The sequence below is a fragment of the Oryzias latipes genome, chromosome 23, assembly GCF_002234675.1.
Source record: "Oryzias latipes chromosome 23, ASM223467v1".
NCBI lineage: Eukaryota > Metazoa > Chordata > Actinopteri > Beloniformes > Adrianichthyidae > Oryzias > Oryzias latipes.
Window position 1 is genome coordinate 12,481,909 of NC_019881.2, and position 23,274 is coordinate 12,505,182.

General features: G+C 39.4%; 1 protein-coding gene across 2 annotated transcripts in view; it reads right to left on the minus strand.

Annotated features, from left to right (window-relative positions):
- LOC101159060 (leucine-rich repeat-containing protein 17) overlaps positions 1–23,274 on the minus strand; it is a 122,600-nt gene that overhangs the window by 9,994 nt on the left and 89,332 nt on the right. The window contains exons 1-3 of one of the 2 annotated variants that reach the window (XM_023952283.1): positions 12,098–12,118; positions 7,697–8,046; positions 4,300–4,786 (exon numbers count right to left, since the gene is read on the minus strand). In XM_023952283.1, the coding sequence (XP_023808051.1) occupies positions 4,300–4,786; positions 7,697–7,981 (772 nt within the window). In that variant the 5' untranslated portion in view covers positions 7,982–8,046; positions 12,098–12,118. Of the gene's footprint in view, positions 1–4,299; positions 4,787–7,696; positions 8,047–12,097; positions 12,119–23,274 lie in introns of those variants that run through there. The other variant, XM_004083013.4, reaches the window with a different exon arrangement.

Here is a 23,274-nt window from a genome sequence, read left to right on the forward strand (position 1 = left end):
TTCTTGAACAGTGCATCCTGGGAAAACACATCTCCCACTTCTGACCTCAATCCCATTTAAAATACTAATGACTAAGAAAACTGCAGTTGCATCATGGACCTCCAAACTTGCCTTTGCCAACAAAAAGTAAGGGAACATCTTTTACTGGATGTGGGGAAATGAATTCCATAAAGTTTCATCACATTTGTAGTAATGTCACACTTGTTTGGATGTGTTTTGAGGGTCTGTGGGGTTGTTTTTTGATCCAGAATACGTGAAAATCCAATTTGGGCACTCTACATGTGAGGGTTGTAAGGTTAAAAGCTTAGCTTTTATACTTTATATCGACATTATTTTAGTCCAAAACAGAAATTCAAGGCCTTTGAGACTTAAGTTTGGTTGAGTCCCCACATTTGTGTGTGTAAAGGCCCGTTCAGACCGGGACGAATTTCGCCGGCGATTTTCGCCGACGTTTAACTCCTCGTGACTAAACAAAGGGCACCAATGTGAATGTGCACACCGACGCGAAAAAACGCCACGCGTCAAAGCGTCAAAAAAAAAAAAAACGCCTCGGGTTCGTTTTTTTTTTTCGACGCTATGCGTCGAAATCTATTCGACCAATGAGAATGGCGCTTTTGCACACGTGTCTGGAGCTTCTGAAGTTACAGTAAAACACAACTTGGGGGCGCTCAAACACAAAACTGCCTTGCTGAGCACACATACCAGAGAAGAAGATAGACGCCAAGAAGCGTCTACACTGCCGCGAAGAAATAATGACGGACATTCTAAAATATCCCCGAACCAAGCACCAGTTGGAGCTACTGGTGCTTGAAATATTCATGTTTTCTTTGTATTATTCTGACAAGCGCGTAAATACTTGCTCTCTTCTTCTGAGTGAGGCGACTTTAAGAAGCGTAAAGTTGCGCAGCGCCACCTTGTGTACAGGAGTATTTCTGTTTACATTAAGCGCCATCTAATGTCAGGGAATGAAATTGCATGTTCGCTCGGCTCATCGTCAGCGAAAATCGCCTGGGTGTGAACACAAAAAACGTGGCGAAAAACGCTGGCGAATATTCGTCCCGGTGTGTACGGGCCTTTAAACTGAGGCCTAATGTGGAAAGTCAGTGTGGTATTACGGATATTTCCGAGCCAAAGCTTGAAGGATATCTCGAGATCTTTTGGGTAAGCGCAGGTCATGATGTCAGGCAAAGGTGTGTCTCAAACGCAAGGTTTGGGACTCGATCTGGAGCAAATTAAGCAGACTTGATCCGGAACAAAGGAGTTTCCCAGTCTGATTACACGCTTAAACAAAACTCAAGGGTAACGTAAAGATGAAGTAGGTGAGACGGAGGCACGTCATACAGAATTTTCTGTTGATTTCAACCCCCAAAATTCTGCGGAATGCACAAGGAGCCAATTGGTGCTGTTCAAATGATATGAGTGCTCCTATCGACTAGAAAGTAGCGTTTGGGCACCATATAAGGCAAATTTAATCTGTGCAACTCCATCTGGGTTGCATCTCTGTTGCATTGACACAAAAAGTAATCAATCAGAATGTTTACATCACCTCCATTACGTCTGCGTCTCATGCCCGTATCTTCACAATGCAAGCTTTACGCAGGAGTTCTATTTCTAGTCTGTTGACGTGTCAATGTCGCTACGAAAAGAGAAAAAGAAAAAGCTAGTTTTTCAACGTGTACTGTAGAGTCCACACAGAGGTTCATTTATTTGTAAGCTTTAGGTTGGAAATGTTAAAAGACACTTCCATTTTGGTAGGAAAAAAAAGACCTCCTGTTAAGGCTAAAAATCTTTTGCAAGTGAACCCTGGTGAGTATAAGAGCAGTCTGAATGCACACAGGCTACTCACTCAGAAATAATTACACAGACGAAAAAAGAAAAATAACAATGAAAGTCATTTCTACCAACTTAAAAAAAGAGAGAAAAGAAAATTTAAAAAAATGTCGGATTCTCCAGCTTTTTCTACTTTCCTATTTTCTGAACAGAATCCAATGCAGAACTGATTAGAATGAATAAACTTTAAAAAAAAATTTGACTGTGAACCCATCCAGCTACAACAACAGGTTTTGACATTCTCTTGGAAAAGATCTTAAAAGCTAAGAGGTATTGATAATATCATGTTTTCTCTGGTGAAACGTGCCCAGAAATGAGCCCCCTGGCTTTTTTTGTTTTGTTTTGCATTACCTCATTTCAACCCAAAGATTTTCAAGACTGTGTCATATCACAGCCCGCCAAAGTCATCCGTTCACATCTGGAAGTGTTTACTCTGCAAGGCAGACCAGATGCAACCTGAGAAGATGCACAGGGATAGCAAAATAATCTACCTGTGATCAAAATTTCACAGCGCTAACACTATTGACACAACAACAAAACTGCAAAAACCAAAGAAAAGGTTCTGCACGGCGCAAAAGATGCGGAAAGCATGCATAGTCGCTGCAGGACACAGACCAGCATTGGTGCATTATTTATAGATGGAAAGAAATAAAAGGGGATTATAAAAAACAGAGGGGCCTTACAGTGGTTAAGATAAAGACATGATTCAAACGCTTCTTTGCAGGGGAAAAAATAAGTGGAAAAACACGTTCCTAAAGCTCAAACACAGGAGCTGCATTGTGCAGTTGTGACTTGTAACTCAATGAAGAAGTTACTCTCTGTTCTGGGATGAATCTTTAATCATAGTGACATTCTTTAAGTGATCATAGCTTTATGGGAGAACCACAAAAAGGAGCCAATGTGTTCTGATTCTAAATGACATTTTTATCAAAAAAAGTGATAGGAATTGAATTTTCTGTTAACTCTGTGACGCTACGTTCACACCGCCCTCCGAAACAAGCATTCAAGCGACGACTGGCAATGAAAAGTCGTTGTGAACGCACATTTCAGGATTCCGCATTCAAAACTGTTGTGTTCCCGTATAGCTAAACACATTTTTCTGACCGTTTTTGGTCTGAAAAAAGAACACACATTGAAAGTTAAACCAGTTTGAACGTTGACCAATCAGGGACTGTCATTTGGTAGTGATGTAAGAATGGAGCGTCCACTTCAACAAATGACCAAAATGTTAATTTATTTAAATTAAATGTTTTTTAAACCCTTTAATGAAATATAGATTGTATCAAATATGCTGCATTGGATGATATGGTAAGTTTTTGCTCACAAATATTGACATGAGTGTTAAGGAAAAAGTGCCTTACTTACCCACTGTCTCACATTTGATCCAGACATTTTTAACATGGTGTAACTGCCTTATAACTAATTAATTATCAACAAATTTTGCATTTTAAATGAGCTGCAATATCCCTGCCCTATGTGGGACGATGATGAACTTCAGGGAAGAAAACATTGACTAAGATATACACAATGGGTTTTAAGGAAAGTTTGCATCACGCAAGTGAGATAGGGGATTTCAGAAATACGTGTATCCAAAATGAAACAAATGGTTAAATAGGGTCAATCAAAAGACCAGATATAGAAGCTGTAGGATCATAAAAAAGTAACAAAAAGCTACTTTAAAATCTAAAATGGAGCTTTTTTCCCCTTCTAAATCCATGTAGGCCTTTAAATCATTCAAAAGTTTATTACAAAACCTTTTTTAAATAAAGCAGCTTTGCCCAAACATACAAACCAAAGCCAAATCAAACTGATTTAATCAAATTTTGCAGTATAAAATTTTGAGATACACTTTTGATAAGAAATAAAAACAAATATGGAGTAATTAGGCTGAACTTTTCCTCCAAAAGCTGCTGCAAGACCGGACTTTAGTTTAAACCTTCAGAGCATAAGCAGCTCTTTCCGTTCCACTGAGACTCTTGAAGCAAATTCAAACAAAACAAACAACATTCTGCTCACTGTCTGGCTGCAACCAAAACATTACACAGCCATTTTTAAACTTTGGCGTCCAAGCTTCTCTGGAAGCACGAGGCACTGTGCTGTGGACTGCAATGCGCCTTGTAATGGGTAGCGATGGTAGAAGATAGTCAGATTAAAGACCCACTCCAATAAAAACTGTGTTTTTGGTGTTTTCTTGTGATTGAGGACATAAATAAATAACAAATTATGCTTAAAATGTCAGTTCTGAGTATTTATTTCTTCAAATCGCAGTGAATCAGGAGCAGATGAAAAAATACAGTTTGAAAAAGATCATATGTGTGATGTGTAAAATATGTTAGGACGGTTACAAACTCAAAAGATGACAAAAATGTCTGAAACTATGAAAGAAAAGTGGCAAAAAAAAACTCCATCAGAGTCCTGACTGCTGATAGCTTGGGGATTTTATTCAAATTAGAACATTTGGTAACTCACTTTTGTTGCTGCAATCCATCCGAGGCTGCGGAAAGTACTGCACTCTGCATAAAGACATGGCCTCCGGGTTCTTTTTTATTGATGGGAGCGTCGCTGGTGGATCCTCTTCATCCACAGCTTTAGTGCCCTCATCACACAGCACATCCGCCTTAAGCGTTTTCAACTTCTCGCCTTTCAGAGAAGCCGGCTCTGCACACTTGGCGTAGTTTCCCAGATTGCGGTTGCTAGGCACCTGCAGGAACCTGACCAGACCGTCCAGAGGACACTGGCAGCTCCAGGGGTTGTCATAGATACGGAGGTAGATGAGGTGTGGCATGGGGACCAGGACCTCCTCAGAGACAGATTTCAGATTGTTATGCTGGAGGAGCAGGGTTGTGAGCTTGGAGAGGCCGCTGAAGGCGTGATCCTCAACCATAAAGATGGCGTTTTGCTGGAGATCCAAGCTCTTCAGCTTCTTGAACTGGGCAAACATGTTGTCCCTCAAAACCTGGTGGGAGAAGCATCGACAATTGGTTTAACAGAATCACCTACAAGACTTGTATGAGGTAACACAGCTGAATTGAAAGTTATCTGGTGGTACATTTCTCTGTGCTATTTTTCCAAAATCATTTCTGGTCATCATCTCTGTTGTTAGAACCCATGCTTCCACTCCATGTGTCATGGAGTGGAAGCTCCATGTGTCATGGAGTGGAAGAGTTTTTTAAAGAGATGGAAAAGTGGAAGAAACAATCTGATCAGGTGGATGGTTCCAAATTTGTGTATGGTATTTAAAAATTGTGTATTCATGTATGAAAAACCAACATATTGTGCAGTCCTGCTTTCTTGAGCTCATTGAATTCTAATTAAAGGTGTTTACTAGTCTATTTTTAAGGTAGTAAATCCATACTACAAAGAAGATAATATAACCAATGTGAACTATAAGATACAGTAACTTTAAAAATTAAAGTTTACAAAGTTATGTGCCTTTAAAGCTCAGACTGCCCCTTTCATATGATCTCGTGCACAATCATCAAAAAGTAAAACTGTCATTTCTTTACTTCGATTGATCCATAAGTAATCTTCTTTATCTAATATTTTACTGGGAAAGTATTTCGTTTGGACTCATTCAGCACCTGTAGCACACGCGTGTTGCAGGGCAGCCCAAACCCGCAATGACTGCGTCTGATCCGGCCTCCTGAGCATCAAAAAGAGGCCAGGTTTACATTCACTCGGAGATAATTGGGGTCTCATTAGCGGCCGCAAAACTGCAGTAAACATCCTCAGGAAATGTTCCTTCTCCGTTTTTGCAAACAGATTTGTCTGGGCGGACGATAGTCGATCATATTTGTGATGTGGTGGAGCTAAGTGTCAGCGGAAGTTTGTGAAAGTCTTCAGACAGACTGACATTTCATTGGTCAAGGAAGAGTTCACAAAAAACTTTTCAAGTGCATTTCATTATAAACCAGTTAGAAAGAGATTTACAACCTAAACAGACGTACACATACAAAAACAAGGAGCTTCTTGCATTCATTCAAGTACAAGAAGTAACTCTAAAATCTAGGGCTGCGTATTGACAAGAGTCTAGGAAATACAGATATAGATAGGAACCACAATACACATGACGACACAATATATCCCAATGCTGCGGCACAGGCAGTATATCACAATTTTTGAAGGAACATTAATTCAAAAAAACATTTTCTGAATACTAATACATCTTTGCTATGGTTAAAATTGGTAAAGCTTCAAAAAGTAATCCTAGTTATAAGTAAGAAGCAATTTGTTTCTAAAGCCCTCAGTTGCTTATTAATAATACATAAGATATTTGTAAAACATCTAAATTTGCTAATAAACGTATTTGTAAGGAGCTGATTAATATCTATAAGACATCCATAAATGTCCCATAATTGGCTCATGAAGTCTTTACAAATGCTAAAGAAATGTTTAATAAATGTTCAATAATGGCTTTACCAATGGTTGTCTTTATAAGTTAATCCTGATGAAGCTGTGTTTGGGCCGAAAAGCGATTCGTGCAGCAGAGGCGGCCAGTTTGAATGTTTAATTGATGTACAGAGTAGACGTGATCTGAGTTCCTGCAGTGCGATTTGGGCGCTTACTCGGAATTCCAGAATTGAAGAATCTAAACTTTGGCGAAGACGATGTATCGCATGAACCAAACAGGGACTCGGCTTTGGACACGTGACGTTTTCAGTGACACGATCAGCGAGTGCAGTTCTAATCCCAAAAGGGTGAGAATGAAGTGGTTTTTGTCCTTTACATATATGATATTTTTCTTATTCTTACAGTAAAAAGATTTTTTAATTTTATTCTTAATTTCATTTTTTCCCTCCACGGACTCATGCGAGACACAAAGACGCCGCAGACAGCGGCTGTCATTCAAGTTCAGCGTACTGGGAGAGTCTCTGAATGATGTCATGAACCTAGACATGGAGACGCATTTACTGACGCTTTAGTAGCATCCTTCGTGTTTTCCACGCATCGTAAATGAGATATACACAGACACCGCTCCATGTGATCAGGGCTAAAGACATCTAGCAGTAGCTCCTCCCACACACATCTGGGGGAGCAGGTTTTTTTAAACAGCAGTGACTTCGCCGCGCGGCCCAATAGAGACAGCCAACAGGAATTTGACAGGCCAATCACATTTGAAGTGAACGCAGCTTAAGGCATTAGTAAAACTACTACAAATGCCAACATTTTTATTAAGTATCCTATTAAGGCTTATGAACAGATTACTAAGGCTTGTTAATGTTCTATAACCAGCTTATTAAGGAATCCTATTATTAGACTGACACTGCAACTTTATCCCACAGACGAGTTGCTTTTACCCACGGAAATTCTGATTGCTTTAGGTAAATTATGAAAAGTTGTTTTAAAAACTCTGTTTTTGTTTCCACAAGAAAATATATTTTAGCATAAAAAAAACAAAGCTTAAAGTACCCTGACCAAAGAAGTTTTTTAAGTAGGATTAAGACAAATGAAGGGGTTTCCAACTCTGCTGAAATGTATTTTATAAATTTAGCAAATGGATGCTGGAATAAACGACCAAAAAACAATCAACAACAAACAATCTGCAACATGCCAATCTCTCTATTTCTGGTAAGACTGCACAGACGCCATTGAATTGTAAAATAACAACTGCAAGTCTAATAAGTGTATAACTACCGCAAGGTGATTCTCGCAAGATCTTCTGGTTGTTTTGGTGCAGAGTTGTTGAAAAACGCCTGATGAGCTGCCAACTAGTGCTCAGGGGTTTAAGTGAAAGACAAAAGTTAGATGCTCAGCTTAATGTTTGTCTTTAAATATTTGATTATAACATTTCTGCAGCTTTTAAAGTGGATTCCAGGATTGCCAAAAAATAAAAATGTTCCAGCTTCCCTTCTCTTGCAGCAAATACCTTAAACTTGTTTCTAGAGAGGATGAGGTGTTGAATATCTCTGGGCCAATTCTGCATCACAGAGGTCAGCTGCCTGCCCTGGCAGTCCAGGTACTTCTCTCCGGCCTCCGTGTATTCCGTACACTCCTGAGTTTGACGCCTCATGACACCGGCTCTGCCCCTGCCACGCACTATCCCCTTCAGTTTGCCCGCTGGGCCCCTCTCCCCATCCTTGGACCGGGGGCCTTTCCGGGCTTCAGCAGAGCAGATGAGCAGCAGGAGCAGGAGGGAGATGATGAAGCGCATGATGAGGGCTAGAGGAAGAGGCAGCCAGGGGGTTGGAGAGAAGGGACACAGGAGGCTGGTCAAACCTACGGGGATGATGGAAAAATCATCAGTGAATGCAGAATTGCTTCAAATAAATTTCGTTTTTTGAAATCTTTTTCCTTTACTTCCATGTTAGAATCATTCGTAAGAACATACAAACATTTAAAGACCCACTCCAATCATCGCTGGATCTATTTTATAAGCGTTTCCAGTGTATTTTTAATTATGATGATGCAATTTTTAGCCCAAAAAAAAAAGAAACTTGTGTCGTTTTCTAAGACATAGGTCCTGCATGGCGGCTTTTAAACTGTATTACTACAGTATAAAATTAAACACATTTTAGCTAGGTAAAGTTTTTGTTTACTTCTGGTTTTGAAAGTATTCTCTTTCCGTTAAGCTTGGCTGGCAAGTGCAAAAAAGCAGAAGAAGAAGAAAAAATGAACGAAAGCGAGCAGCTGTTAAAGGAAAGGGAAAACCTTTAATACCAAAAGTGATGCAAAAACTTTACCTTTCTAAACAGTGTTATCAAAAAAGGTTATTGTAGTATTGAAAAAATGCTTTTGGACAGTTTCAAGGTTTTATTTGTAAAAAAAACAGTAATAAATAACTTTAAACTTATAAAACTTTAAAAAACTTTAAAAAATCAAACACAAATGGTTTTATATTAGGTCCACTTTCTGTTAGAAGCCGTGTCTCTGCTTTTATTGTTGTGTTTCTGGATTTGGTCATTTGTAACAGGATTGTTTTTTATGATTTGGTATTGGTAGTTTGCACCCGGATTTGCTGTTGTGTTTCTGTATTTGTTCATTTGTTCTGGGATTTGTTGTTGTTGTATCTTAAATGTAAATGTGTCTTGCACCTCTGGGCCACCCTACAGTAGAATCACAATACAACACTATAGATTTCACAACACAACACAGAATAACATGCCACAATTCGTCAAAACACTAAAAAATTTAACTGACATCACGAAACAATAACTCATAACAGAATAACTTACAACACAAATACTCACAACGCAATAATTCACAACATTAATTCACAACATGAAACAATAACTCACAACACAACACTTGAACTCACAACACAACACTTTAAATCACAACACATTGTTTCGTGTAGTGAGTTAATTGTAGTATGTTATTCTGTGTTGTGTTGCGAAATCTAAAGTATTGTGTTGTTACCCTTCTGGGCCACCGCACATACGAGTAGACACAGCCTGCAGGAATCAAAAGTTGAATGAATTTGTCGGTTTTTACCAGTCTACAGAGGTTAAAGTTTCTGAATATGCTGTTATGACTTTTCACATACAGTATATTATTGTAACTCCACCCGTGCTGGATCAGCACCAATGTAGCTCCAAACTATGACTGTGTGAGAACTGGACTGAGTGACTCCTCCCTTCTGGCGTTCCAAACAGGAAGTACCTGCTGGCTTCAAGAAGCCAAAATCCCATAGACTTCTATTGAGAAAATAAACAGCTATTATTCAGTCATCACATTTGTTGGCAAAACCAATTTTGCTCTGATTGCTTTTTTACCATGTTCATACTATACCTTATTTTTTCCACAATATTATTTCTTTATTGTAAGTTATTTAAGTCATAAACTGGCCAACAGATGCCTAAATAAAAGCATGTGGTGCCCAGTGGCCCTCACCTCAAAAGGTAGTCGTAGGTAAGACATCACACTCAATCAGTCCATTTCTCTTATGCAGTCAAAAGCAAAATAACAGCTTTGTGTTTGTTTTGCTTTTTTCTCAGTTGGAAAAAAGCCTCAACCAGCATTGTAGCCTAATCACTTACTATTACACATTCATTCACAGAAGCCAAATGATCTCAAATAAAATGCATTTCACTTGAAAAAAGGTTTAATCAATTTTATACAGACTGAATATTTTACATCTGACACTGAAGCAATCCCGATAGAAAACTCAAGAGAGGGGCTACAGAAAAAAATGAAACACCCTGCTTAAAATGTAAATGTGCAAATCAGTGAAAAACTAGACTAAAATAGATTCAAACATTTGTGAACATAACAAGAATTTGGAGTAAAAAGAATAAAAAACACAGAAAACGACCCTTTCCGAAATTTAAAGGTGATTGCATCATTTCACTACATATTACACCACCAGTGACATCATCTGATGACTTCACTGATGTCATGGTTTGACGTCATATAAAATCAAATCATGACTTCATGTCATGATATGATTTCATATGATGTCATATGAAATCATATCATGACTTCATGTCATGATTTGATTTCATATGATGTCATATGATGTAACATCATCTGTAATGAAGTTTTGTTAAAAGTTTATAAATACACCTTAAAACTTAAGATTCTGATCAATTTTTGTGCCCAGGTTTTCGTGTATTGCAAAGAACCAAAGACCAAGTTAAAGAAGAGTCTTCGGTTACAAAGAACCTTTCTTGTCAAACTGTGATTAGAAACCTCAATTAATAGTACCATGGAACCATCAACAAGCCGTGCTGTCCGAAAAACCCTAAAGAATTTAAAACTCAGCAATTTGGAATCTGTTGTGGAGAACAAGGCCACTTCTGAGTTGATGTTTCAGCCTACTCGTCCTAAAAAACGAGACACTTTTGTGGACTGGTGTGACATTGACGGAGAGTGTGATTACTCCCCCCTTTCTGACGATCATGAGGATTTTCCTGACGTGCCAGAACCTCCGCAACCAAAAAGACAGCGGGATTGGGAAAAACCCAAGCCCACAATCTGCCGTCAAAAACTGGATAAGCCGACTTCAACATCTGAGTCAACCTCAGTGGAGAACGCAGGAGCACTTCAAGTAGAGAACGCTGCTCTGAAAGGGGAAGTAAAGCGTCTGAAGGAGCTTCTCCGGCAGGAAGATCAGAAGCTGACGGACTCTGCTCTGAAAGCTGATCACCGTAAAGTAGAGATGAGCCACAAGAAAGAACTTTTAGCAAAAGTGGAAACCTCTTTGAGCCACCTGACAAAAGAAAGGCAGCAATGGGAGGTAGAAAAGTCCTCTTTCATGCAAGAAATCGCTCAGCTAAAGACGGCTCAGAAGGAGACCGATTCTAAAAAAGCCTCCAAGCAAAAGAAAAGGATCGTCCAACTACTCCGTCTGACGGACGACCTAAAAATGCAGCAAGAGCGTCTTCTAAATGACCATCAGTTGGCATTAACAGAAGCACAGAATCAGCTGGCTAAAGAAAGAGAAGACTGGCAGAGGAAAATGGCTGAATTAAGAAAACCTTGTGAGGAGGATAAGGCCTCCAGGACAAGGATGGCAGAACTACAGGGTCAGATTGAACACCTAAAAATGGATCAACGGAAGAAAGATGACATGCTGCGGGAAGCTGCTCAGAAAGCTGCTCAGCTTGAAGAACAGATGAGCCGAGAAAGACAACATTGGAAAGAAGAAGAGTCCTGTTACATTGCAGAAATCAAAGAGGTCATGTCCAATATGAATGAAATGCAGACCGAGATGATGGATTGTGAAGAGTTCTCCAAGAAAAAGGTCTTCCGGCTCCAAAAACAGAATGAGTTCCTAAAAAGGCAGATACGGGAGGAAGGTTTGGAGCTTACCAGAAACTTTGAAAGAGAGAAAGGTAAGCTGGATAAAGAAAGAGAAGGATGGAAGAGAGAAAAAGAATCCCTTGTGAAAGAATTGGCTGAATTAAGAAGAAATTGTAAGGAGCTCAAGGCAGCATGTTACCAAACTGAAAAGACCTTTTTGGAACAGCTCTCCAATAATGAGAAGGCCATGCATAAATTAAAAGAAACCATCAGAGAAAAAGACGCCATCATCAGCAAATATGAAGTCACCTTGAAGGAAAAGCTGCAGCAAGAAGACCAACGGCTTCAGATGGCAAAACAGGCCCATCACAAGAACAAGTTGGACCGTGGTTTGAAACTACAGCAAATGGGAGAAGAGCTGAAGCAAGAGAGGATCCAAACAAATCAAGCCAAACTCAGCTTGGACCTGGAGGTGAAGGAGTCCACCAAACTAAGAGCTGCTTTGGCCCAAGTCCAGAGAGAACTTGAAGGCCAGCAGCAGCAGCTGGAAGAAGAAAAGTCCAGCCTTTCACAACAAGTCGCTCACCTCAAGAAAGTTGTGAAGACGAAAAAGAAAACCATCAGAAAGACTCAAGAGGACTTCCAGATCCAAATCCATCAACTGCAGCAGCAGGTGGACGAGCTGAAAAAGAAGACTTCAAAGAAAAGTCTTGGTCAGAGGTTCCTGAACCTGTTTAAAAGGTCCCCGACCACAGCTCCGGATAGAAAGCCTTCTTCCTGTAACACCCCCGCCCCCCCACGCACACACACCAAGCCCCCCCACAACCCACACAGACACAAAGTCCCCCCACAATCCCCTCCCCATTTAGTCTTTAGCCCTTTAGCAGCTTAGATGGAGTTATGATGTTCTAAGTAGAGCAAACTGTAGGAAAAGCTCCAGTGTTAAAGGGTTAAACATTTAGTTAGTATTTTACTGGTAGGAACTAGTGTGGCTTTTTCTATTCTAAATGTGTAATTTGTAAATATTTATTTTCTATTCTCTTTTTTTATTCTATTGCAATAAAGGTAACTTTCCACAACAGCCCTTTTAAGTTTAAGCTAGGTTTACTTTAACAGTTTTGTTTTAATTTTTATTTTAGTTTTTCATTTTGTTTGTTTAAAATAATTACTATAAAAAATATTATATTAGTGACAGTGCAGTTCTATTTTTCTCGATGTCAGGCAATTGTGTGGAAAGTAACCCACCCCCCCCTTAATGCCTGACACTCAAGTCTAAACAGGGTTTTCTCCAGGTGCCCTGGTTTCTCCCTCTGTCAAAAAAAAAACCCCAAACCCTAGTCCCCTAATACTTAAAATAAATAAATAGATAAAATAAAATAAAAAAATTAGCATTGCATTAAAGGTGACTTTCCAAAACAACCCTTTTAAATCTAAGCTTCTAAGCTATGCTTCCTTAACTTCATTATTATTTTAGTTCTTCTTTTGTTTGATTAAAAAAACTATTATATTAGTAACAGTGCAGTTCTCTTTTTCTCGAGGGCAGGCAATTGTGTTGTGGAAAGTCTCCCCCCCCCCTCCCCAATGCCTGACATTTGAGTCTAAACAGGGTTTTCTCCAGGTGCTCTGGTTTCTCCTTCTGTCCAAAATAAATCCCGCAAATTCTAAATCTCCTACATCTTTAAAGTAAAATTTCAAAGCAAGAAATATATTTTAAAAAATTAAAAAAGAAAAAAGATATTGTAACTGCAACGAGGGTGAAACACTCAAAAAGGTTAAAGGTGTCAAAAAAAAAGCGTCAAGACGCCAAAAAATCAGGTCAAAAGTCGCCCAAAGCACAAAACAACATGACAATTGTGTAACGCAACAAAAATACACACATGCACAAAATCACCGAAAAAATGTCGAAACTGTAATCGCAAAAATGACGATGACGGCAAAAATGAGGACAAAAATTCCCCCTCCTTGAATGCCACCTTATCACGGTGGATGGGTTTGCGTGCCCAAGAAAATCCCCATTTGATAGCCCCAGCCTGGGCCTATTGATGTTAAGGGATGGGCCAGACTAAGAGCAATTCACACAAAGAAAGAACAATGACTTGAGACATTACTAATGCAGGGTTGCTCATTCCTGCTCCTCCAGATCTCCCAACCTGCCTGTTTTCCAGCTCTCCCTGCACTGCTTCCTGCTGGTTACCTGGACCAGATGTGTTCATTCAACCAAAATGTGGAGACGTCTGATTAAGCCAATCAGCAGCTAGCAGGACTTGGAGATCTGGAAAAAAGTCAGGGTGGTAGATCTCCAGGACCAGGAATGAGCAGCCCTGAGTTACCAAAGCCTTACTCTAAACGAAACAAAGCCCCATTGAGCCTCAGTCACAGCTATCCTTACAGGTGGCAACAGGCTGTCTGCAGGGAAAAATGGCAAAATCTGTCAAATCAGTCCCGGCCTGAAACTGCAAACAGAACCCAAAGTAAAAATATTTTCAAAGCAAACGGTCAGGAGTGAGATTTCTCACCTGTGTGGATGTTGCTTCACTCTGAGATTTTGTAAAGTTAGAACAGTCCCATCACTAAACAAGCAGAATAAGAAGTAAAGCTCTTTGCTGTGCATTTTTGAAACACATACGTACGGTGGCTGAGAGGTGCAGGAAATGTGTACATTTAAGATAAAACAACAACAAATCCCAGTACAAATACACAAATCCAGAAACAGAACGAATGAAAGCGGAGACACGGCTTTTAACGGAAAGGGAACGTCCTGAATCCCAGAAGTGACGTTATATAAAACTACTTGTGTGTTTTTTTTACATTTATTTATTACTGTTTTTATATGGACATTTGAGATACATGAGACAATCCAAAAGCATTTTTAAAATTGTTTACTACAATAAAAATGACAACATTGTTTATTAAGGTAAAGTTTTTGCATCACTTTGGGTATTAAGGGGATTCCCTTTCCATTAAGCTTCCAAAACACGACAGCAGAAGAAGAAAAAATGAACAAAAGCGAGCAGCTGCTAATGGATAGGGAATTCCTTTAATACCAGAAGTGACGCAAAAACTTTACCTTTCTAAACAGTGTTTTCTTATTTTTATTTTATCGTAGTAATACAATAAAAAATTGCTTTTGGTTTGTTTTATGTATTTATAATGTCCTCATATATAAAACAGTAATAAATAACTTTAAAAATCAAACACAAATGGTTTTATATGACATCCCTTTCTGTTAGAAGCTGTGTCTCTGCTTTTATTGTTGTGTTTCTGGATTTGGTCATTTGTAACAGGATTGTTTTTTATGATTTGGTATTGGTAGTTTGCACCCGGATTTGCTGTTGTGTTTCTGTATTTGTTCATTTGTTCTGGGATTTGTTATTGTTGTATCTTAAATGTAAATGTGTCTTGCACCTCTGGGCCACCCTACAGTAGAATCACAATACAACACTATAGATTTCACAACACAACACAGAATAACATGCCACAATTCGTCAAAACACTAAAAAATTTAACTGACATCACGAAACAATAACTCATAACAGAATAACTTACAACACAAATACTCACAACGCAATAATTCACAACATTAATTCACAACATGAAACAATAACTCACAACACAACACTTGAACTCACAACACAACACTTTAAATCACAACACATTGTTTCGTGTAGTGAGTTAATTGTAGTATGTTATTCTGTGTTGTGTTGCGAAATCTAAAGTATTGTGTTGTTACCCTTCTGGGCCACCGCACATACGAGTAGACACAGCCTGCAGGAATCAAAAGTTGAATGAATTTGTCGGTTTTTACCAGTCTACAGAGGTTAAAGTTTCTGAATATGCTGTTATGACTTTTCACATACAGTAGATTATTGTAACTCCACCCGTGCTGGATCAGCACCAATGTAGCTCCAAACTATGACTGTGTGAGAACTGGACTGAGTGACTCCTCCCTTCTGGCGTTCCAAACAGGAAGTACCTGCTGGCTTCAAGAAGCCAAAATCCCATAGACTTCTATTGAGAAAATAAACAGCTATTATTCAGTCATCACATTTGTTGGCAAAACCAATTTTGCTCTGATTGCTTTTTTACCATGTTCATACTATACCTTATTTTTTCACAATATTATTTCTTTATTGTAAGTTATTTAAGTCATAAACTGGCCAACAGATGCCTAAATAAAAGCATGTGGTGCCCAGTGGCCCTCACCTCAAAAGGTAGTCGTAGGTAAGCCATCACACTCAATCAGTCCATTTCTCTTATGCAGTCAAAAGCAAAATAACAGCTTTGTGTTTGTTTTGCTTTTTTCTCAGTTGGAAAAAAGCCTCAACCAGCATTGTAGCCTAATCACTTACTATTACACATTCATTCACAGAAGCCAAATGATCTCAAATAAAATGCATTTCACTTGAAAAAAGGTTTAATCAATTTTATACAGACTGAATATTTTACATCTGACACTGAAGCAATCCCGATAGAAAACTCAAGAGAGGGGCTACAGAAAAAAATGAAACACCCTGCTTAAAATGTAAATGTGCAAATCAGTGAAAAACTAGACTAAAATAGATTCAAACATTTGTGAACATAACAAGAATTTGGAGTAAAAAGAATAAAAAACACACAGAAAACGACCCTTTCCGAAATTTAAAGGTGATTGCATCATTTCACTACATATTGCACCACCAGTGACATCATCTGATGACTTCACTGATGTCATGGTTTGACGTCATATAAAATCAAATCATGACTTCATGTCATGATATGATTTCATATGATGTCATATGAAATCATATCATGACTTCATGTCATGATTTGATTTCATATGATGTCATATGATGTAACATCATCTGTAATGAAGTTTTGTTAAAAGTTTATAAATACACCTTAAAACTTAAGATTCTGATCAATTTTTGTGCCCAGGTTTTCGTGTATTGCAAAGAACCAAAGACCAAGTTAAAGAAGAGTCTTCGGTTACAAAGAACCTTTCTTGTCAAACTGTGATTAGAAACCTCAATTAATAGTACCATGGAACCATCAACAAGCCGTGCTGTCCGAAAAACCCTAAAGAATTTAAAACTCAGCAATTTGGAATCTGTTGTGGAGAACAAGGCCACTTCTGAGTTGATGTTTCAGCCTACTCGTCCTAAAAAACGAGACACTTTTGTGGACTGGTGTGACATTGACGGAGAGTGTGATTACTCCCCCCTTTCTGACGATCATGAGGATTTTCCTGACGTGCCAGAACCTCTGCAACCAAAAAGACAGCAGGATTGGGAAAAACCCAAGCCCACAATCTGCCGTCAAAAACTGGATAAGCCGAATTCAACATCTGAGTCAACCTCAGTGGAGAACGCAGGAGCACTTCAAGTAGAGAACGCTGCTCTGAAAGGGGAAGTAAAGCGTCTGAAGGAGCTTCTCCGGCAGGAAGATCAGAAGCTGACGGACTCTGCTCTGAAAGCTGATCACCGTAAAGCAGAGATGGGCCACAAGAAAGAACTTTTAGCAAAAGTGGAAACCTCTTTGAGCCACCTGACAAAAGAAAGGCAGCAATGGGAGGTAGAAAAGTCCTCTTTCATGCAAGAAATCGCTCAGCTAAAGACGGCTCAGAAGGAGACCGATTCTAAAAAAGCCTCCAAGCAAAAGAAAAGGATCGTCCAACTACTCCGTCTGACGGACGACCTAAAAATGCAGCAAGAGCGTCTTCTAAATGACCATCAGCTGGCATTAACAGAAGCACAGAATCAGCTGGCTAAAGAAAGAGAAGACTGGCAGAGGAAAATGGCTGAATTAAGAAAACCTTGTGAGGAGGATAAGGCCTCCAGGACAAGGATGGCAGAACTACAGGGTCAGATTGAACACCTAAAAATGGATCAACGGAAGAAAGATGACATGCTGCGGGAAGCTGCTCAGAAAGCTGCTCAGCTTGAAGAACAGATGAGCCGAGAAAGACAACATTGGAAAGAAGAAGAGTCCTGTTACATTGCAGAAATCAAAGAGGTCATGTCCAATATGAATGAAATGCAGACCGAGATGATGGATTGTGAAGAGTTCTCCAAGAAAAAGGTCTTCCGGCTCCAAAAACAGAATGAGTTCCTAAAAAGGCAGATACGGGAGGAAGGTTTGGAGCTTACCAGAAACTTTGAAAGAGAGAAAGGTAAGCTGGATAAAGAAAGAGAAGGATGGAAGAGAGAAAAAGAATCCCTTGTGAAAGAATTGGCTGAATTAAGAAGAAATTGTAAGGAGCTCAAGGCAGCATGTTACCAAACTGAAAAGACCTTTTTGGAACAGCTCTCCAATAATGAGAAGGCCATGCATAAATTAAAAGAAACCATCAGAGAAAAAGACGCCATCATCAGCAAATCTGAAGACACCTTGAAGGAAAAGCTGCAGCAAGAAGACCAACGGCTTCAGATGGCAAAACAGGCCCATCACAAGAACAAGTTGGACCTTGGTTTGAAACTACAGCAAATGGGAGAAGAGCTGAAGCAAGAGAGGATCCGAACAAATCAAGCCAAACTCAGCTTTGACCTGGAGGTAAAGGAGTCCACCAAACTAAGAGCTGCTTTGGCCCAAGTCCAGAGAGAACTTGAAGGCCAGCAGCAGCAGCTGGAAGAAGAAAAGTCCAGCCTTTCACAACAAGTCGCTCACCTCAAGAAAGTTGTGAAGACGAAAAAGAAAACCATCAGAAAGACTCAAGAGGACTTCCAGGTCCAAATCCATCAACTGCAGCAGCAGGTGGACGAGCTGAAAAAGAAGACTTCAAAGAAAAGTCTTGGTCAGAGGTTCCTGAACCTGTTTAAAAGGTCCCCGACCACAGCTCCGGATAGAAAGCCTTCTTCCTGTAACACCTCCGCCCCCCCACGCACACACACCAAGCCCCCCCACAACCCACACAGACACAAAGTCCCCCCACAATCCCCTCCCCATTTAGTCTTTAGCCCTTTAGCAGCTTAGATGGAGTTATGATGTTCTAAGTAGAGCAAACTGTAGGAAAAGCTCCAGTGTTAAAGGGTTAAACATTTAGTTAGTATTTTACTGGTAGGAACTAGGGTGGCTTTTTCTATTCTAAATGTGTAATTTGTAAATATTTATTTTCTATTCTCTTTTTTTATTCTATTGCAATAAAGGTAACTTTCCACAACAGCCCTTTTAAGTTTAAGCTAGGTTAACTTTAACAGTTTTGTTTTAGTTTTTATTTTAGTTTTTCATTTTGTTTGTTTAAAATAATTACTATAAAAAATATTATATTAGTGACAGTGCAGTTCTATTTTTCTCGATGTCAGGCAATTGTGTGGAAAGCTATGCTACCACCGCACATACGAGTAGACACAGCCTGCAGGAATCAAAAGTTGAATGAATTTGTCGGTTTTTACCAGTCTACAGAGGTTAAAGTTTCTGAATATGCTGTTATGACTTTTCACATACAGTAGATTATTGTAACTCCACCCGTGCTGGATCAGCACCAATGTAGCTCCAAACTATGACTGTGTGAGAACTGGACTGAGTGACTCCTCCCTTCTGGCGTTCCAAACAGGAAGTACCTGCTGGCTTCAAGAAGCCAAAATCCCATAGACTTCTATTGAGAAAATAAACAGCTATTATTCAGTCATCACATTTGTTGGCAAAACCAATTTTGCTCTGATTGCTTTTTTACCATGTTCATACTATACCTTATTTTTTCACAATATTATTTCTTTATTGTAAGTTATTTAAGTCATAAACTGGCCAACAGATGCCTAAATAAAAGCATGTGGTGCCCAGTGGCCCTCACCTCAAAAGGTAGTCGTAGGTAAGACATCACACTCAATCAGTCCATTTCTCTTATGCAGTCAAAAGCAAAATAACAGCTTTGTGTTTGTTTTGCTTTTTTCTCAGTTGGAAAAAAGCCTCAACCAGCATTGTAGCCTAATCACTTACTATTACACATTCATTCACAGAAGCCAAATGATCTCAAATAAAATGCATTTCACTTGAAAAAAGGTTTAATCAATTTTATACAGACTGAATATTTTACATCTGACACTGAAGCAATCCCGATAGAAAACTCAAGAGAGGGGCTACAGAAAAAAATGAAACACCCTGCTTAAAATGTAAATGTGCAAATCAGTGAAAAACTAGACTAAAATAGATTCAAACATTTGTGAACATAACAAGAATTTGGAGTAAAAAGAATAAAAAACACACAGAAAACGACCCTTTCCGAAATTTAAAGGTGATTGCATCATTTCACTACATATTGCACCACCAGTGACATCATCTGATGACTTCACTGATGTCATGGTTTGACGTCATATAAAATCAAATCATGACTTCATGTCATGATATGATTTCATATGATGTCATATAAAATCAAATCATGACTTCATGTCATGATTTGATTTCATATGATGTCATATGATGTAACATCATCTGTAATGAAGTTTTGTTAAAAGTTTATAAATACACCTTAAAACTTAAGATTCTGATCAATTTTTGTGCCCAGGTTTTCATGTATTGCAAAGAACCAAAGAACAAGTTAAAGAAGAGTCTTCGGTTACAAAGAACCTTTCTTGTCAAACTGTGATTAGAAACCTCAATTAATAGTACCATGGAACCATCAACAAGCCGTGCTGTCCGAAAAACCCTAAAGAATTTAAAACTCAGCAATTTGGAATCTGTTGTGGAGAACAAGGCCACTTCTGAGTTGATGTTTCAGCCTACTCGTCCTAAAAAACGAGACACTTTTGTGGACTGGTGTGACATTGACGGAGAGTGTGATTACTCCCCCCTTTCTGACGATCATGAGGATTTTCCTGACGTGCCAGAACCTCCGCAACCAAAAAGACAGCAGGATTGGGAAAAACCCAAGCCCACAATCTGCCGTCAAAAACTGGATAAGCCGAATTCAACATCTGAGTCAACCTCAGTGGAGAACGCAGGAGCACTTCAAGTAGAGAACGCTGCTCTGAAAGGGGAAGTAAAGCGTCTGAAGGAGCTTCTCCGGCAGGAAGATCAGAAGCTGACGGACTCTGCTCTGAAAGCTGATCACCGTAAAGCAGAGATGGGCCACAAGAAAGAACTTTTAGCAAAAGTGGAAACCTCTTTGAGCCACCTGACAAAAGAAAGGCAGCAATGGGAGGTAGAAAAGTCCTCTTTCATGCAAGAAATCGCTCAGCTAAAGACGGCTCAGAAGGAGACCGATTCTAAAAAAGCCTCCAAGCAAAAGAAAAGGATCGTCCAACTACTCCGTCTGACGGACGACCTAAAAATGCAGCAAGAGCGTCTTCTAAATGACCATCAGCTGGCATTAACAGAAGCACAGAATCAGCTGGCTAAAGAAAGAGAAGACTGGCAGAGGAAAATGGCTGAATTAAGAAAACCTTGTGAGGAGGATAAGGCCTCCAGGACAAGGATGGCAGAACTACAGGGTCAGATTGAACACCTAAAAATGGATCAACGGAAGAAAGATGACATGCTGCGGGAAGCTGCTCAGAAAGCTGCTCAGCTTGAAGAACAGATGAGCCGAGAAAGACAACATTGGAAAGAAGAAGAGTCCTGTTACATTGCAGAAATCAAAGAGGTCATGTCCAATATGAATGAAATGCAGACCGAGATGATGGATTGTGAAGAGTTCTCCAAGAAAAAGGTCTTCCGGCTCCAAAAACAGAATGAGTTCCTAAAAAGGCAGATACGGGAGGAAGGTTTGGAGCTTACCAGAAACTTTGAAAGAGAGAAAGGTAAGCTGGATAAAGAAAGAGAAGGATGGAAGAGAGAAAAAGAATCCCTTGTGAAAGAATTGGCTGAATTAAGAAGAAATTGTAAGGAGCTCAAGGCAGCATGTTACCAAACTGAAAAGACCTTTTTGGAACAGCTCTCCAATAATGAGAAGGCCATGCATAAATTAAAAGAAACCATCAGAGAAAAAGACGCCATCATCAGCAAATCTGAAGACACCTTGAAGGAAAAGCTGCAGCAAGAAGACCAACGGCTTCAGATGGCAAAACAGGCCCATCACAAGAACAAGTTGGACCTTGGTTTGAAACTACAGCAAATGGGAGAAGAGCTGAAGCAAGAGAGGATCCGAACAAATCAAGCCAAACTCAGCTTTGACCTGGAGGTAAAGGAGTCCACCAAACTAAGAGCTGCTTTGGCCCAAGTCCAGAGAGAACTTGAAGGCCAGCAGCAGCAGCTGGAAGAAGAAAAGTCCAGCCTTTCACAACAAGTCGCTCACCTCAAGAAAGTTGTGAAGACGAAAAAGAAAACCATCAGAAAGACTCAAGAGGACTTCCAGGTCCAAATCCATCAACTGCAGCAGCAGGTGGACGAGCTGAAAAAGAAGACTTCAAAGAAAAGTCTTGGTCAGAGGTTCCTGAACCTGTTTAAAAGGTCCCCGACCACAGCTCCGGATAGAAAGCCTTCTTCCTGTAACACCTCCGCCCCCCACGCACACACACCAAGCCCCCCCACAACCCACACAGACACAAAGTCCCCCCACAATCCCCTCCCCATTTAGTCTTTAGCCCTTTAGCAGCTTAGATGGAGTTATGATGTTCTAAGTAGAGCAAACTGTAGGAAAAGCTCCAGTGTTAAAGGGTTAAACATTTAGTTAGTATTTTACTGGTAGGAACTAGGGTGGCTTTTTCTATTCTAAATGTGTAATTTGTAAATATTTATTTTCTATTCTCTTTTTTTATTCTATTGCAATAAAGGTAACTTTCCACAACAGCCCTTTTAAGTTTAAGCTAGGTTAACTTTAACAGTTTTGTTTTAGTTTTTCATTTTGTTTGTTTAAAAAAATTATTATAAAAAAATTATTATATTAGTGACAGTACAGTTCTATTTTTCTTGATGTCAGGCAATTGTGTGGAAAGTAACACCCCTCCCCCCTTAATGCCTGACATTCAAGTCTAAACAGGGTTTTCTCCGGGTGCCCTGGTTTCTCCCTCTGTCAAACCCCCCCCCCCCCCCCCCCCCCCCCCCCCCCCCCCCAAAACCCTAGTCCCCTAATACTTAAAATAAATAAATAAATAAAATAAAATAAAAAAATTAGCATTGCATTAAAGGTAACTTTCCAAAACAACCCTTTTAAATCTAAGCTTCTAAGCCATGCTTCCTTAACTTCATTATTATTTTAGTTTTTCTTTTGTTTGATTAAAAAAAATTATTAAGTTAGTAACAGTACAGTTCTCTTTTTCTCGAGGTCAGGCAATTGTGTTGTGGAAAGTCCCCCCCCCCCCCCCCCCCAATGCCTGACATTTGAGTCTAAACAGGGTTTTCTCCAGGTGCTCTGGTTTCTCCTTCTGTCCAAAATAAATCCCCCAAATTCTAAATCTCCTACATCTTTAAAGTAAAATTTCAAAGCAAGAAATATATTTTAAAAAATTAAAAAAGAAAAAAGATATTGTAACTGCAACGAGGGTGAAACAATCAAAAAGGTTAAAGGTTTCAAAAAAAAAGCGTCAAAACGCCAAAAAATCAGGTCAAAAGTCGCCCAAAGCACAAAACAACATGACAATTGTGTAACGCAACAAAAATACACACATGCACAAAATCACCGAAAAAAATGTCGAAACTGTAATCGCAAAAATGACGATGACGGCAAAAATGAGGACAAAAATTCCCCCTCCTTGAATGCCACCTTATCACGGTGGATGGGTTTGCGTGCCCAAGAAAATCCCCATTTGATAGCCCCAGCCTGGGCCTATTGATGTTAAGGGATGGGCCAGACTAAGAGCAATTCACACAAAGAAAGAACAATGACTTGGGACATTACTAATGCAGGGCTGCTCA